Source organism: Mustela putorius, unplaced genomic scaffold (genome assembly GCF_011764305.1).
Source record: "Mustela putorius furo isolate JIRA1106 unplaced genomic scaffold, ASM1176430v1.1 tig00000228_pilon_pilon_pilon, whole genome shotgun sequence".
Taxonomy (NCBI): domain Eukaryota; kingdom Metazoa; phylum Chordata; class Mammalia; order Carnivora; family Mustelidae; genus Mustela; species Mustela putorius.
In genome coordinates, this window is record NW_025421322.1 from 9,462,923 (window position 1) to 9,480,041 (window position 17,119).

The 17,119-nt window shown below is 36.5% G+C and overlaps 1 protein-coding gene across 2 annotated transcripts in view; it reads left to right on the forward strand.

Moving 5' to 3' along the window:
* The window catches only part of ZFPM2 (zinc finger protein, FOG family member 2), a 453,888-nt gene that overhangs the window by 281,247 nt on the left and 155,522 nt on the right, over window positions 1-17,119 (forward strand). For both annotated transcript variants that reach the window (XM_004771329.3, XM_004771330.3), the window contains one exon: window positions 13,717-13,828. In XM_004771329.3, the coding sequence (XP_004771386.1) occupies window positions 13,717-13,828 (112 nt within the window). The remainder of the gene's footprint in view (window positions 1-13,716; window positions 13,829-17,119) is intronic.

The window sequence follows — 17,119 nt, forward strand, 5'->3', positions numbered from 1 at the left end:
TCCAGTGCGTGGTATGAGAGAAAACTACACTATTTAAAATTTTTGAGCTAGCTCAGAAATTCCCAATTTAGAGTCCAAAGCAGAGGAATGGCATAATTAAGAGCTCAATGTCCAGAGTCTTTTCAAATTATTTCCCAGATGCCCTACAAGCAAATTTTTAGATCTTGTAGGCACTAGTAAAAATGGTAGGTAGAAAATTCAGAATAATTTCAACAGAATAAATTATTTTATAAGCAGTATGTAGAGCTTTTCATCATACAAGGTTAGATTTTATTCAAGTAACCTTAAGTTGCCATTAAAATCTTTTCATTGTGCTACTAGTGGTATGATTGTCTCGCCACTAGCCAATTTACTGAGTAGTTAAGAAGTAAAAAGATTGGTTAAAATAGTAAAATCTCTTATGTATGTGTAGTATCCTATATTAATCATTTTGTTGTGTCTGGACAGATAAAATTAAATTAAATAGGCATAAGGCTTTTTATACATATTTAGCTATTCTTGAGTTTTTCTCCATTTTTTTAAATCAGTATACCTAATAATTATAAATGAACACTTACTATTTGCCAGGTATCAGTGTAAATGACTTATAAGTATTAATTTATCTCACATCACATCAGCCCCACGATGTGTTATTATTTTCATTTTACAGATGAAGCAAGTGATACACAGAGAAGTTGAGTTTACTGACCGAGATCACACCATAGATGAGTAGCAAAGGTTGAATTTAAACTTAAGCAGTTTGACTCTGGAACCCATGCTGTTAGCCACTGTGTTAACTGCCTGTCTGTTAAGTCTGTAGTATATGAACTGAGGTTCCTGCTCCTTTGCCTCATGGTGCTTATCACATTGAAGAAAAATACCATATGCCATGAACAATATTTGAATTACAAGTGAACTCTAGTTTCAGACCCACTGATTCAAAAGAACTACCTTTTTTTCCCAACTCTCCTCTATTTCTACCCAACGGTTTTTACTGAAGCTCCTCTTAAACTTCCCAGTTTGACTTTGAACTTCTGTTGGCAGGCAGAACTGCTGTGATTATGTTTTGGTTCAGTCCACCTGTGAGCAGCCCAGTTTAAGCTGGGGAACATGCTAACTAAACCCAAACAGAGATATTTCTTTATGTGGAGACTTCCCCGCCACCCCCAGGCCCCAATCAGGGAGCCAAGACTATACAAGGCAGTTCAAGTTCCTTACGTGGGTGCATCTAGAGATTCTAAAGAGTGGAATCGACCAGTCAGGCATGAAGGCCTGGCTGGACTGCCTTGTAGCCCAGAGTGTGCATGGATGCCTCTCTGTGAAGTATTGTGTTGAGGCTCTATTCTGTTGACCAGGTGAATACCAAGAAAATCTATTCTTCATTTGTTCTTGTGTGATCAGTGTTGAACCGAGTGGATTTTAGCCTGAAGACACTTCAGATCTCATCATGAATTCTGCTTATGATTGGAAATGTTTATATAAGCTATTTTTTTATCCATTGTTAAGGTATAAACATTTCTACAGGTATAAAAATGCCTGTAGTCACAAAAATAAAAATCTTAAAAATATTACCTATTCTCCAATATTTTTAATGTCACGAACTAGGCAATGTTTCGTTCTGTTCCTCTTTTACCCACTTGATGCCCGATATTGATATTTAGTGTCTCAGCTAGACTTTTAAGACCCAAAACTGTGCAAATGTGAGAAATAATTCACTACAAACCTATAAATTTCACAGCTCGGAAAACCCTGAAGGTTATTAATGAGGCACCAAGCAATTAGCCTATACAAAGTACGGCTAAGAATCATGCATAATGTAATACAGAACCACTGCTAACCACTGACTCATGAAGATCATTTAAGCTAGTTTTCATGAACATGAAGAATTGATATTTAACACAATTTCTAAGAAGATTCTTATTGCTTTAACACTGGAAAGAATTTTGTTTCTTACAGATTTCCAAAGAGAAAAATAGAAAACATTTCCTGGTTAAGGCAGTTTCCACAATGTGAATTTGAACAAGTTGTTCAATATTTTAGAATCTGTTTTTACCTGTGCAAAATTGACATAATAGTGGAATTGTGAAAATCAATTCAAAAAGTAAGGCAGCTCCTAGAATTTTAGCACATAGTTAATACTTAATGAAATATAAATCATGTAACAGGGTAATGTGTCATTCTTCCACCCAGCCAAAATTCTTGTTTTACTGGAAATTCTGCATTTCAATGGAAACAAATTTCTTTAGGAATATTAAAAACATAAGCCAAACACTGCATAGAATAACATCCCTGTTACTGCTTTCAGCTCATTACGGACATTAACTCATTTAATCCTCACAATAATTGTATGGGATAAATACTTGCATTATACTTATTTTAGAGATGAAGAAACAGAGTCGTTAAGTAACTTGCCCTAGGATGGAGACGTGATACAGGTTTTGTCAGCTTGGCATCAAAGAACAAGTTTTAAAATTTGACGATTAATAAAACATTTTAAGCGTGATAATGCCTACACTCTTAAGATAACACATATATATATATATATATACATAATTTATCTTGGCTACATTTCATAAAATATTTCTATTTTTGAAATGTTTTATCAATATATTTTGATATACTTTAGTAGCAATAATAATTAAATGGATATATAGTAAACTGATGTTGCTAGAAGTCAAAGTGTATGGCTTAAACCCTGCTATAAATATGAAAGATTTATCACTGGGTTTTAGATGTAACTACTAAAAACATAAGCTCTATTTTATAGATTTTCAATGGATATTGGAGAAAGCCTTAGTATTTTTAACTTCAGAATCATAGTGTAATCCTAAATTGGCACAAAGATCCCTTAAGATGAGTCTGTTAGCCACTTCTCGATCTATTTCTATGCTGTCATTTGGTCATGGACCATCAAATATGCATTGAGATTTCTGAATGTATCTGTCATATATTTGACATATCATGAGCTTGACTATAAATATTTGTTTAAATAATCTATGCATATGTCATTTAGGCATTTTTATTATCAATACATTGTGAACATCTAGAGGAGGTATAGCTCATCTTTCATCATTCTATTCTTAAGAGTTTTATATTTTGTAGATATTTAATACAGCTTTATTGGAATAACCTAATTTCTAGTAAAGTAAAAAAGTGATTATTTTAAAAGCAGAATAACCTCTATAAGTCTCTCAAAATAGAAAGGCATAGAGTTATCCCAAAATAATGGTGATCGTCATTACTAATTAGAATGTTTATACATAAATTTATATTATTTATATGGCAAAAACCATATCTGGACAATGTAAACCAATTTGGTCTAACTTTTAAAATCAGACACGTGAAGCCACATGCAGAATTTAACCCCTGGTATTTGCACTTAGTCATTAAGTGTTTATAGATGCATTATTGTGTTCTGTTAACGTTATTTAAATATTCTTTCTAGGGGTGCCTGGGTGGCTCAGTCATTTAGGCATCCAACTCTTGGTTTCAGCTCAGGTCATGACCTTGGGGTTCTGGGATCAAACCCTGCATTGGGCTCCCTGCTCAGAGGGGAGTCTGCCTGAGGATTCTCTCCCTATCCCTCTCCCAACCCTGCTGCCCTGCTCTCTCTCTCAAATAAATAAAAATCTTTAAAAAATATTCTTTCTAGCATATGCATCAATGCTTTTATTCATATTTCCATTCCTTTTGTGAAGAATACGTTTTGAGAATTTTGTCCAGGGGTGGTATTAATAAAGTTTTATCTCATTTGGTTCTGATTCCAGAGCATGCACCTTTAGTCGCCCCACATCCACAGCCATATTGAACAAAGGTCCCCCTGCACTGGGAGCACATAGAGGTGAACCTGTTTCATTGGTCAGAGATGTCTTCTGCTTGTTTTTCTCCAAGGAAAGCAAGGTAGTCTCTTCATCCCAACCCTGAAGGGAAGACCACACCCAGTGACTAGGCCCTTGACTTTTATTCCCTGGACGGACAGAATTAGTAGAGTCCTTCTACATCTGTTGATTTGGGGGGAAAAAAATATCAAAAACTACTATCGTGGTCAGAGTCTTCCTTTAGATACTTAATTTAAGTGTTTGCAATAATCTCGTTATTAGAATGTCTCACAGATTAGATAAGCTTTGTTCCACTCGTCTGTCTGTGGCACCTTCACGCTTTTGCCAGCTAGACTGCCAAGCTTTGAAGCTTTTGCTCAATAACTTGTGTCATGAAAATCTGCTTTCCCAAAAGCTGCTATATTTATCACAGCACCTACTTGTATGGTTTAACAATGCCATCGTTTTTCTTTTTCTTCTTTGGAAGGAGATGCCTTTCTCATTCCCATTCTTCCATTTTGCCATAGACTGTTACCATCGGTTTCAAATATCAAGTATATTTCAAGTTCAAAATATAGGGGAGTTCTTAATCATATATAGTTACAGATGGAAATAAAGGTACGCATCATGAAACCAGAACATGTAATGTTTTGGCAGGAAAAGGGAAAAAAAAACCTTTTACATTTGGTTTTAAAATTGACTATATTGTTAATATCAGGATTGCCCTTTTTTCTTTGGAGGGAAAGGGCTGATATTAAGATTGGCTCAAATGGTAATAAGGAGACAGTTTAAAAGGTATCCAAAAGATTCATTACATACTGCAGTGAATTAATTCATGAGGGACAGACCTATCTCCGTATCGAAGGATGACTTTGTGCAGGATAGAGCTTTTTCTTTCTTCCACAGAATGCCTTTGGGGTAAATCTCAAAAAGAGACTGCTGAATAGAATTGACCACTATTTTTTTTTTTTAATGTGTAAATAGGTCATCGATAGTTGAATGTGTTTATGTACATCTGTTACCTGCTCTGTGTAATTCTTCATGCTAACATTTTTATTTTGACCACACCACCTTCTCTGACCCTACTTATTTTCCTTGTATTAATATTCCGAGGTAAAGTAAATTAGATGACTTTATTTACTGCTTTAGCAATAAATAATAATAATGATAATAATAAAATAAAAAGTACCCTTTCCTCAAGTAAGTGTAAGCTGGTATGTTGAATTTTCATAATATCTTCTTCACACTCAAGATTTGAGTTCAGACTTGACAACAGTTCTGTGGTAGAAAGCCTCATGATGTTATTGTCAAGCTGTAAGGACACTGGAGATCATCTTACAAAGGAGAAACATGAGACCAAGAGAGGTTAAGTGATTGGCCCCAGGCCGCTCAGCTGGGATCATGGCTTTCCGGGTCCCTGAACCCCGCCACAGGTTTATGTGAGGAAGGATATTCAAGAACAATTTACTTTTTCCTTCCCAAGACTTCGGTGCTGACACTCTTTTGCACATTGCACTAGGTGCAAGCCCAGAAATTCTGCCAGGAGCAAAACAACACTCCTTAAACACTCTGTGACTTTCAGAACTGTATAAAATAAAAGGTTGAAGTTAATGGTTGCCAGCTTGCAGGGAGTAGTTCCTCTTCGGAGCCAAATATATGTGGAGAACAGATGAGACTGTGGGAGTGAGTTGGCAAAAGGGAAAGAGAAATGAATCTATTCTTTTTTTGAAACTGAAAGTATAATAAATATCTGGATAATTTGGATGTTTATTATTCACTTAGAGACTCTCCCATTTAAAAAATGAAATATCTGTATCTTTAATGTGAGTATTCTTAAATAATTTTATATTCTTTTCCTAACTATCATGAAATAATCTTTTTTTTGGGGGGCGGGGGGAAGTAAAGAGGTTATTTTAATGACCTGGATATATGGAACTATTTGTGTTCACATTCTTAAAAGATCATTATTTCTTACACTGAAATTCCTCTATTTAAGCAGTGACTCATGTTGCGATAATGGGTTTCCATAATTTTGAGAACTAAAAGCAAATATACCTCAGAGATAATGATTATTTAAATTTTTGGTTCATAGAGATAAAACTGTCTTTGACATAAGGAGTATGGATATAGGAGCCAAGAATTCTATCATTTTATTTCACACTCATTTTGTTTTTGAAAAGTCTCTTATCGTGTTTGAGATCCCACATACCACAGTGATCTTAAAGACGCTTGTTAGCAGAAGCTCTCTGGGATTTCACTCTCATGCTATCCTTAAGGGATATTTTGTAGAACTGTGCTTAAGAGAAACACTATTCTAATGAAACCTTCCTGGGATTTTCATTCATAAATCTGTTCTGTGCCTAACGGTATAGTGTAGTGGTCTTTGTTAAAGCACATTACTGATGCCTTTCCAATTTAGACTTCTCACATTTTTTCTAATTTAAGTCTATTCTTACTTTATTTGAACTTGAGTTTGAAAATGTGTCTAGCACATCAATTTTTTTCAAGCAATGGAAATTTAATAATCTTTTACTAAGTTGAATATTGTTGCTTCTTTAAGAATTATTGTAGGTAAAATATTTGGTATCAGTTGGGAAATTCCTGAAGTTACTTCTTCATTTAAAAAAAAAATTAAGTTTTTATTTATTTATTCATTTAAGGAATCTGTACACCCAGTATGGGGCTCAAACTCAGACCCCAAGACTGAGAGTTTCATGCTCTTCCAACTGAATCAGCCAGGAACCCTAGAAGTTACTTCTTTAAATCTGTTTGCACACCTCTGTCTTTCCATCTCTCTGCTTCTCTCTCTCTCTCTCTCATTTTTAGACACAATAAACAAAAGGAAGATGTCAACTCTCGCCCAAGGCATACCTCAATGTACTCCAGTGGCTGTTTCATTCATTTTTAAATGTAAACACATAACTTTAATAGAAACACATGATACACTTAGTCTTGTCTGAATAACGTCTGGCATTCATTAGACATGGAGAATACTTAGGTGTTATTGCTAAGAACCTGTTTTCATATCATCACACAGTTAATCTTGACCCTGCAAGACCACATGGAATAGAGTTAGTCTGTTTCTGTAATTTAAAGTGATCTTCTATTTTTCGAAAGAAAAAAAAAAAATCTCGGCCTTTGTAGCATCAAGCTCAAATATTTTGCATGATGTCCTATATAACTTTTTAAAGGATATTTACTAAAAAGCCCGGTTTTATTAGGTGGAAAACATCATACTAAATGCTTTCTCTCTCTCAATCTTTTTTTTTTTTAGATTTTAATTGTTGATTTTTCAAAAGTATGCTCTCAACCCAGTGTGAGGCTCGAACTCACAACCCTGTGATCAAGAGTTGCGTGCTCCCCCAACTGAGCCTGCCAGGCACACCCTTACTAAAGGTTTTATAGTTCCTGTCAAATCAGTAATGTTGAGACCTATGGGCCATGCACAGAATTACTGAAAACACAGTTGTGTAGGGCCTCAAGTTATATTACTCGACATTTCTTCCCATTCTTGGTAGTCCAAGATTTTAAGTTATTATGCTTAGGATAGGCTGGATAGGCTTAGGATAGGTTTTTGGTAAAGAGAATTTCTAGATTCAAGTTCACTGTCACTAGAGACTTCACAGAGTTAAAGGGAGAGTGATACAATGTTTTTGGGACTACCAGATTGTGTTTGAATTCAATTCCAATGTGGAGAACTGCTTGGATATTAACCGAAACTTTTACAGTGTAGTATAAAGTACAAGGTCAAATCACATACAGTACCCTTTTTTCATTAGATGTAGACAATAATTCAGTTGGAGGAGATTGGCCATTTTTCTGGTTCTAACTATATAAATCTAATGTCCACAATAATTTGGAAAATTTTCTATGCCTACTCTCAAATACGTTTTTATAGCTGAGAGAATAGGACAGCAATGAATTGTTAAAACAGCTATGAATTTCGCCAAATAGACTTTGGCCCTCTTCACCTATTGCCCAGTCAACATACTGAGAGCATTTTTATCAGCATCAAACCACATCTCATGGCATTGGCTTGAGATTTTCTAATGATATTTCGTTATATTTCCTCAACTAAAGTCAATGGAGGCCAATTTTTCCATCAAGTGACACTTCTAGCTCTTTTAAAAGGCTGCAAAGTCAGGTTCTTCTCATAGGTCAGATTTTCCTAAGACTTCTAGCTCTTCTTAAGCCTCATTTTGGAAATCCTCAACAAATATTTCCAGCAAAACTTGGAATCCCTAAGATAGCATTATGTCACCGGTTTCTTGGGTTAGAATTATCCTCTGTGCTTTACCTTTGGGCTGTCTACTTTTATCTCCATTAACCTTTTGGCTTGAGTATAAACATTTATTGAAGGCTACCTCCTTTGTCAGTCCAGTAACTCCAAAGGTTAGTGAGAAGTGGATGCTGGTTTGACCTCTTTTATCCACATTAGATGATTCTAATTATTCCTAAGAAATGACACTTTTGACCCATTTTGTCCTTGTCAAGTTTGTCTAGTTGTAGGCTGTCGAAGCATGAAACTCTGGGTTCAAACAGTGTCCAGGAGTGCACATTTTTCCAGCTTACAATGCGGAGCCTCAAAAGTGCACACTGTTTCTTTTTCTTTCTGAAACATGCCAGTTTAACTGAAACTCAGGGCTCTTGTTATATACCTTGAATTGATTTATTCCTGAAAAAGACTGCCTAGATATGAAGTGCAAACTTTAACCTGTAAAACCCCATGGGCTATTAAATACAGAAAAAAAAAAAATGAAGAAAACCTTTGCATAAGTGAGGATAAGCTAGGTTTTGCTGAGGTTGCAAGCAGCTCTACTGCCACAGCGACTTCGTACATAAAGAAAGAAGTTTCTTTCCTTATCATGCTACGTGACTGCTGTGATTCCCAGGGCTTCCTCCTTACAGGCTTCCACGATCACTTCAGCAAAAGCAAGGCATGATGGAGAGTCCATTGGCTCTTACGGCATCTCTGTGGAAGTGACAGAGCCATCTCTTGTTCAGTTTCATTGGTCCAGGGAAGTCCTATGGCCACCCCTAACTTCAAAAGCGATCTGGAAAGCAGAGAGCTGGAAACAGCTGATCAATAGCCCTGGTGACTACCATCAGGTTTAAATTGGAAACTTAAGAGCTTTTGTCCTGACTTTTATGTGCATAATTACAAACATGACCAGCACCTGAGAAATAGGAAGGATTCAGTAAATGATTCTGAGCATTTTTAATTTGCTTATTTATGTAGCTATTCAGCAAGAGTTTGACATGCATCTGCAGTGCACCAAACATCATGCTGGTTGCTTTAGATGACTTTCCTTAAGATAAAAATGATTTGGCAGATGTGCATTCTGAAATTCAGGCCATTAGAGTTGAAGTGGTTTTCCGGTCACAGAGCCAGCCCACAGCACATAGTGGGATTCAGACTGAAGCCATCTGATTCCAAGAATGGTAATGTCCTTTTGGTTCCATCCCAACTGTAAGGCCAATGGTGAATCATGAAATACTTTGAATACTCAATTGTAGAAGTGGCCAATGGTGAATCATGAAATATTTTGAATACTGAATTGTAGAAGTGGACATTATACACCACTGTGTATATTTTCGTACTTGAAGACAAGAACAGTAAACATATCTAATGACTGTGGAATGACAATGTAGATTTGATGTTATTCCAACAAAGAAGAAGCTGTTTCACGCTTTTGAGTACTTTTGATAAGGAACTTTAAGTCTTTTTTTCTTTTTATTTGACTGTAAGTTGGTAAGCTCCAATACCTTTTGTATTAGTTTTCTATTGCTGCTGAAACAAATTACTATAAATTTAATGGTTTAAAATAACCTAAATTATCCGTTCTATAGATCGGAAATCCAGTATATATGTCATTAGACTAAAATCAAGATGTCAGCAGGATGCGTTCCTATCTGGAGGTTCTAGGAGAGGATACCTTTCCCACCCTCAGCTGCTGGCAGAATTCACTTCCTTGAGGTTGCAGAACTGAGATCCCAGTTTCCAGACCTCACAGTGTTCCTGAGTTTATAGCCTCCCTATGCCATCTTCAAAGGCAACAAAGGCAGATGGAATCCTTTTCATATAGAATCTCTTTGATCTACTGATCTGACTTTCTCTTCTATAAGAACTCCTGTATTTAGATGGGGCCTATCCAGATAATCTAGGAAAATCTCACCATTTCATGGTCATAAATTTTAATCACATCTTTAAAATCCTTTTCCCCAAGTAGGGTAACATAGTCACAGGTTCCAAGGAATTAGAGTATGGACACCATTAGGGGTTGTTTCTTTGTCTATCACAACTTTTATATCTACTCTCTTTCCCAACATATTGTGCCAACTGTATCCTCTGTAGGATGCTAATAAAATCTTGGCTTTACTTTCTTTATTTGTGAAATTAGGGAATTAAACTCATTGAACTTTGAAGTTGCTTCCAGCTCTTAACAGTCTAGACTTGTATGAGTCCTTATGATAGAGACAGGGGAAAGTGAACCTAATGATCAATGTGGATATTATTGTTATTTTCTATTCATGGATTTTGCTGGAGTGTAGATTTCATATAATCCTGGATAACTCCCTCCTTCTCACACTTGGTAATCTTCTTTGAAGTCAGTCAATCTCTACAAAAGTTGACTTCTTCAGAAAGAAATTGACTTACCTCCTCAAAACTGTAATAACTGGTCCCTTGAGATTTTTTATCTACTTATTATTTACTTTACAGCTTGGGTATAGCTTTCAGCAAGACCTTGCTACATTTTTGCTTTTGCTTTGTTGGTTTAGAGTAAAAGAAATTGTTTTTCCTTGTTTTTTAATAAGTCAGATTCTGCCTGTGCCCAGGTGTAATAAAGGTTTTCAAGGTTTTAAAAGGCGTGATGCCTAACTTACTACTAAGAAAAGATATTAATTAACTAGTCTTATTTGTATCATTAAAATTAATTCCTTCAAATCCTAATTTGCTTATGTACTAAGTGGAGAAAATATTAATACCTAAGTCCTAGAGTTTAAAAATCAAAAAAGATAATTGAGGGGAAGAACAACATCTAACATTTAGTGCTCAGTAGCTGTAAACCACTGACATTGTTTTAACTGTAGTAGTACTAATAGGGGTGGAGGTGAACAAGTCACTCCCCAGTTTGCCCAGGAATTTCCAGTTTAAGCGCTGAAAATCCAGCATCCTGGGAGACCCTTCAGTCCCAGGAAAACTCAGATGGTTGGTCACCCCAGGGGTAGTGGTAGCTGGAGACGGAGCTACACATAGAAATGGGGTCCTACTTTCACCAGCTATTTGCCTTAGAAGAAATTATTAATCTTTGAATTGCAGGGTTTTGTTTGCTTATTTGTTCTGGTTTTTGGTTTTTGTTTGTTTTTTATCTGAGAATGGACATGAAGACTAAATAAGTCAGGAAAGTGTCTAAGAAAGTCCCTGCACAAGTAGCATACGTAGTAGCACCATATTCTTCCTAGTTAAACTGTCTTTACTGGTTTCCTTTGCCTAGAAATTTAAGCATGAAAGGTTTTGCCTGGTTTGAAAAGGTCCTTCAAAATATGCTTCTCTTGCCTTGCATTAACCCCAGAACAATTTACACATGACTTCATACTCCTTATCATGCTACTTTTTGCATTATATTAAACTTTTTCTTACGTATCTGTATCTTTCACCGAAAAAGATGCCCTCATATTCCGAGCACCAATCAGAGGACCACGATGGAGGTGGTTTGTATGTTCATAAATGAACAGAAGATTATAGTAACAACAAAATCAATTGATTTGCTTTACACTAAAAGAGTCCCTAAAGAACTTAAGTGATCAATATCTATTTTTCATATTATCTGTGGAAAATTATAAAAGCTGATCTACTGTGCAGAAATTTTTGTGGCTCTAAGAACTATGGAGCATGCAGATTTAATAAAAGGCATGTCTTTCCCATGAAATAACAGTACAATAGACATGGGGAAGGTGTCTGCCGTTGAATTCTGTTCTTTAAAAGTGGAAGAGAGAAGGTTTTAGCCATAAGACCATGAAATCTTCTACATGCCGGTTTATCAAAATGGTGTGCTCTCTCTTGTGACTTGTTCTGCGTACTGCTCAGAGACCTGCTGACCCTCATCTGTGGATCTACCTGTTTCTCTGGTAGTAAGAGAAGCTGGCAAATGCATAATTAAGACCTAATATTTAATTGGCTATGGGTCATTATCATTTCAGATCGAAGAAGCTTGCTTGTCCTCAATTCTGTTTTCAAACGGAAATAAAAATGGTCACTCAGACTAATAACCATAAAGATAACTTGATATCATTTTTGCCTGTTGTTAAAAAAAGATGTAATATAAAATTGCTTCTTTCCTCTAGGGCTTTCACCTAACCATCCTTAGAAGACTGTCCTCTCAGAAACGATTTCTATAGTTTGTTACTAGGAAAGTTTCTCTGAACATGTAGAGCACCAGATAAATGTTTGCCAAATATTAAGATATGTAGTTGAAAAATTAAGATTTGAAATGAATCAAAATATGAATATAAAAAAAAAATTGTAGGCTAGTATCTCTCACCATCTGTTTTGCCATCTCTTTCAACATTTGAAATATTTTTTCAGATTTCTTTTTTTTTTAATTTATTCATCATGGTTGATTTTTTTTTCATTAAACAGTATGTTTTATGGTTGTTCTACCTCTTATAATATAATTGATACTTCAGGAAATGACTTAACATTTATCTTATGGCTAGTTGTCAATATGGGTTTGCAGCTAACAATAGATCCGTGTCTCAGACGCTATCATTGTTGTCATTCAGCGGGTGAAATGGGTTTTCCAGATTCCTGAGGGATTTGAAATAACCAGATTACGTGGAACTCCTCAAGTGAATACTTATTAATGCCAATTTGGGAAATTTGCGGCAGAGTCTCCAAAAGGAGCTGAGATCTCTTTGGCAGGATCATATCTAGGTGAAGATTCAGTTCAGAAATTACCTGGAGACACTTGCATTGTAGTCTGTGTTGTGGTTTTGTGATATTTGATATACAGACATGGTCTGGTGGGTGATAAAAGTCTGAATGCCGGTTCACTGTGACTCATCCGGAAACAACAGTCTTGCTAAAGCTCACTTGTCTCCTCCCCAGTTTACTTCCTGCCCCGTTTAACGTAATTAAAGACAAATAATTTGGATGCCAAACAGCCTAAAAGGATGAACATTCTGAGCCTTATATTTAAAAGGCACAACTGGAAATATTTTGTTAGAACTAGGGCACAAGTGTCCCTGCTTTGTGTGCTTCTCAGAGTGAGGGATGTCGCGCTTTAGTCGCTCTGCCTCGGAATTTATTCACGATCCCTCTTTTATAGTCTTTCTGGAGACCATTTACTGTACGGTGAATCATTAGCATTATTATTATTTCAGTTACCGTCAGACTACATATCCACACCCAGCAGAGGGGTTGGGTAGATTTCATTATTCATTCGACAGAAATTCCTACTCTAATATAAATGTTGCTCAGGATAGAGCTTTGAAATGGATCCTGATTCTTTAAATTCTTTCCTGTCTGTTTCAGGAAATAGTGAGATCCTGTTGATAGTAAAGTACAATGTGTCTAAAGTTCACTTCTAAACACTCTGCTCTTTGCAATGAAAGTCATCTGCATTCTCTTTATAATTCAGAGCCGCAAGAGATCTGTCTAATCTTGGAGATCTGATCCGGTATCATTTAGGAAAAAAAAAAAATCCTCGATAATAATTCTACCATTCAGATTAAGGAAAAGCAGTAAAGCCTTACAGCTTCTGTCGTCTTAAAAAGATATGAAACAGGGGAATAAGGACTTGGATTATGGTTTGGGAGATTTAGTTGTTTGTAAAAATAAAATGATTAGTACAGTTATTATTCAAGTTTTTAATCAACGAAAGCAAATGGCATCTGTTTGTTACCATTCTTTCTGCAGAAGACAAAGGCTCAGGTCCCAATGGTGCTGACGGCTGGTCCCAAGTGGCTGCTGGATGTGACCTGGCAAGGAGTGGAAGACAGCAAAAACAACTGCATTGTGTACAGCAAAGGTAAATGCAGGATCCTTTCTCTCTCTCTTTGCAAGTTTTGGAAGCTGAGCAAGGCCGCCCGCACCAAGTGAACTAGAATGGGAATGCAGAGTGAAACGTGATCCACTCTCTTCCTTTTTCCTTCAAGAATCTCTCTAACCTGCTTTTCCAGCAGAGCCTATTGGGCTTTTTCTGTACAGGATAAGACAGAAAGTGGTATACCATTAATGACTTAGCCCTGCACACAGTTACCTAACCCTGTATTTGAGTGGCGTGACTGGTACCTTCTTTGCTGTTAGCTTTATTGCTGGCCAGTTTGAGGCGATCCCAGGTTCCTCCCTCTGAGACATTATCTACAGAAAGTAAATTCCTTTTGAAATTTAGCAATCCATGTCAAGGTGCTTGCTCCAGGAGGCGTTGCATTCCAGCCCCTTCCTTGAAATCACTTGTGATGAGGATAGCTGAAAGTGAAACACCACAAAGACTGAGAATTCTTCCCCATGGTGATTTCTGAAGGGCAGGAGGCAAACAGGGGAAGAGGAAACCGATGGCTTGCAGAGTTTTGCCTTTGATTTGCACAGTGTGACATCAGCCTAGACCTGTCATCTAGCTACAACCTGGCTACAAAGGAGCCGAAGGTCCATGCTGGCACTCCCAGACACAGGACCCTCTTCATGTGTGGTGTGGATTTGGGCACTTTTCTCTACATTCAAGTTATGGGCCCCAGCTCTGTACTCTTACAGTGAAATCCCTAATAGCGTCTCTTCGTAAATATTGCAAAACCTTGGGCTTCTCATGTTTAATTTCTTTTAGCTTTCTTTTTTAACCAAACAGACCTACTGAGATCAAAGATTTACTTGCACATTGAACCTAGAAACCATAAAAAGCATACAAGGGAACAAGCAAATAAGCACCCCTATCAATACATTAACATATAAAACACTAATCATAACATCAAAGACTCTTAAAAACTTGCTAGAAACAATTACAACTTGTTCCTATAATCATTACAATTTGTACACTTATAAGAGGATTGCCTTTAAACTACCATGAGCCTTTGAAAGTTGAAACACCGGAAAGAGGGAATTTGCAAGTTAAAAAAACAATCTGCACACCAGGATCTGATTATATTGCTTTCCCTTCTATAATTGCTGGTCCCGGACCCACTCATTTTTTCTAACCTGAAATACCTGTGGTAAGCTGGTGGGAGCTTTTAGTGGGAAGGAAAGTGTGATTTTCCCAGGACATTGTCCATATGATCTATCAAAGCAGAAGGGAATGGTATAGCGAACTAGTTGACCAGAATGCAGAAATACAAAAGAGGCCTTGGAATGTAGGATTAATTATGAGGAATAAATTTTGGTTATACAGTGTCTTATCTTGGTGATGGCAATATAATATGGAGGAACCAAGAGAAAAGCTGTTCTCTTGTCATAATCCAAACTCCATTGCATTTTTAAATCAGCCATTCTTTTGGGAGCAATGATTGTTAGATTGTTACCTATAAGTAAAGAAATATGGTAAAATTCCAATTCCATGTCCAGTGGAGTGCGTTAACTTGAATATGTTTATGTGTTTTTTATCATGGTTGGCTCTATAGTAAGTCTGCGGGCAATGAATAATTTGGAGTAATTTATGGAAGGTTACTAATTAATTAACTCATAAAGCATGCATTGAGCCCAACTACATACTAGCCTATTATGTAGATACTAAGAGCCGCCATTACTAAGCCCAGCTGAATCTGCTCTGTGGTACTTCTCTACCAGATTGTATGTTTTTCTCTCGTTGATCTTCATCACGGTGTTTTATGATCATTATTATATGGGTTCAAGAAAAGAGTAAACAAAAGTTAGAAAAAAAGGGGAAAAGTTAGCTATTAACTTCTGGCAAAAGGAAAAAGTGATAAATTAGCTAGTATTGCCTGCCTTTCCAATCTACTCTCTAGTTACCGAGGGCAAGAACTATGTCTTCGTTAACCTTCCTATCCATGGTCTGGTGTGCTGCCTGTACCAAAAAAAAAACAAAACACTAAATAAATACTGATGGCTGACCAGATAAACAAAGGATGAGTGGTTGTCAGAAACTGTAATAGGCATTTCACATATTCAAATGATGAGCCCTATGAATTCTAGCTATTTAATGCTTTTTAACTGACAAAAAGTAATCTGATATTGTTCAAATTAAGAACTATTGACATTGTGGTTCAGACAGCAGGGAAGGCAGTAAGTACTGTAGAGGCCTTATTTCATTTGATCTTCATTGAATACCTCCTATGAGGTAATTAATATATTACTCCATTTCACAAAAGGTGAAATTGAGAATTAGGTGGGTTAAGTAATTTGCCATTGTGCCATAGCTAGTAAAGGATTGGAGTGGGTTTCAAAGGTGCATTTGTCTAACGTAGGGTCTGAGTTATACATATTGAATAATTTCTCCCCATATGAGGCTTTCAAACAGCTCAATGACATAGGTAGTATTTTTTTCTTTTTTACATGGTTTGCCATTATGACTTAGAAAGAGAGTATGGCTGTTCTTGGTCATAGAGAGCTGATAATGGAGCCAAATTTGAATCTGGGTCAAATTTGAATCTGGGTCTTAATCATTCCAAACGTTGTGTCCTGTACTGTGAGACTCTGATTTCCCCCTGCCATTATTATATGATTAGTAAATTCTTCTAAATCACTCGGGTATTTATGCCTGGAAATCACGAAGAGTATATATTATGATATAGCGCTCTCCAATGCATTATACAGAATCCCAAGTTTGTTTAAAAAAGAGCCCTGTGACCTAATATTGCCTGTCATATTGGAAACTCACAATGCCTGTGGCCACTGATACTCTGAGAAGTTCTATGGTAAGACCCCTGTTTAACTCATTTGACCATATGACATCTATATATCTATATCTGTATCTATTTATCTATATCTATCTATCTATCTATATATATATATATATATATATTTTACCCTTTCAAGTGGACACCCTTTGGAATTAGTGTTCTGGGTAACACACTCGGAAAAATTCTCCTGTAAATTCATTCTTCTCTCCTAGGTGGGCTTCAGAGGCCTGATACTAATTCCTACTATTCAGATTGCCTCTGGAAGGAAGGAATAGCTCACCAAAGCTATAACTCAGAGTACTTTGAATACCTTGATATGCTGTGATTGTACTAGGGATCATCTGAGTCATGGAAAATATGACCCCAGGAAGCACTCCTATCAGGACCCCGTGGATTCTGAGTTTGTGTCTTCAAAGGCTTACACGTATGATAAGGTTCCTTGAAGCAAAAGTGTTTTGTAGTTGGAAGGTTTT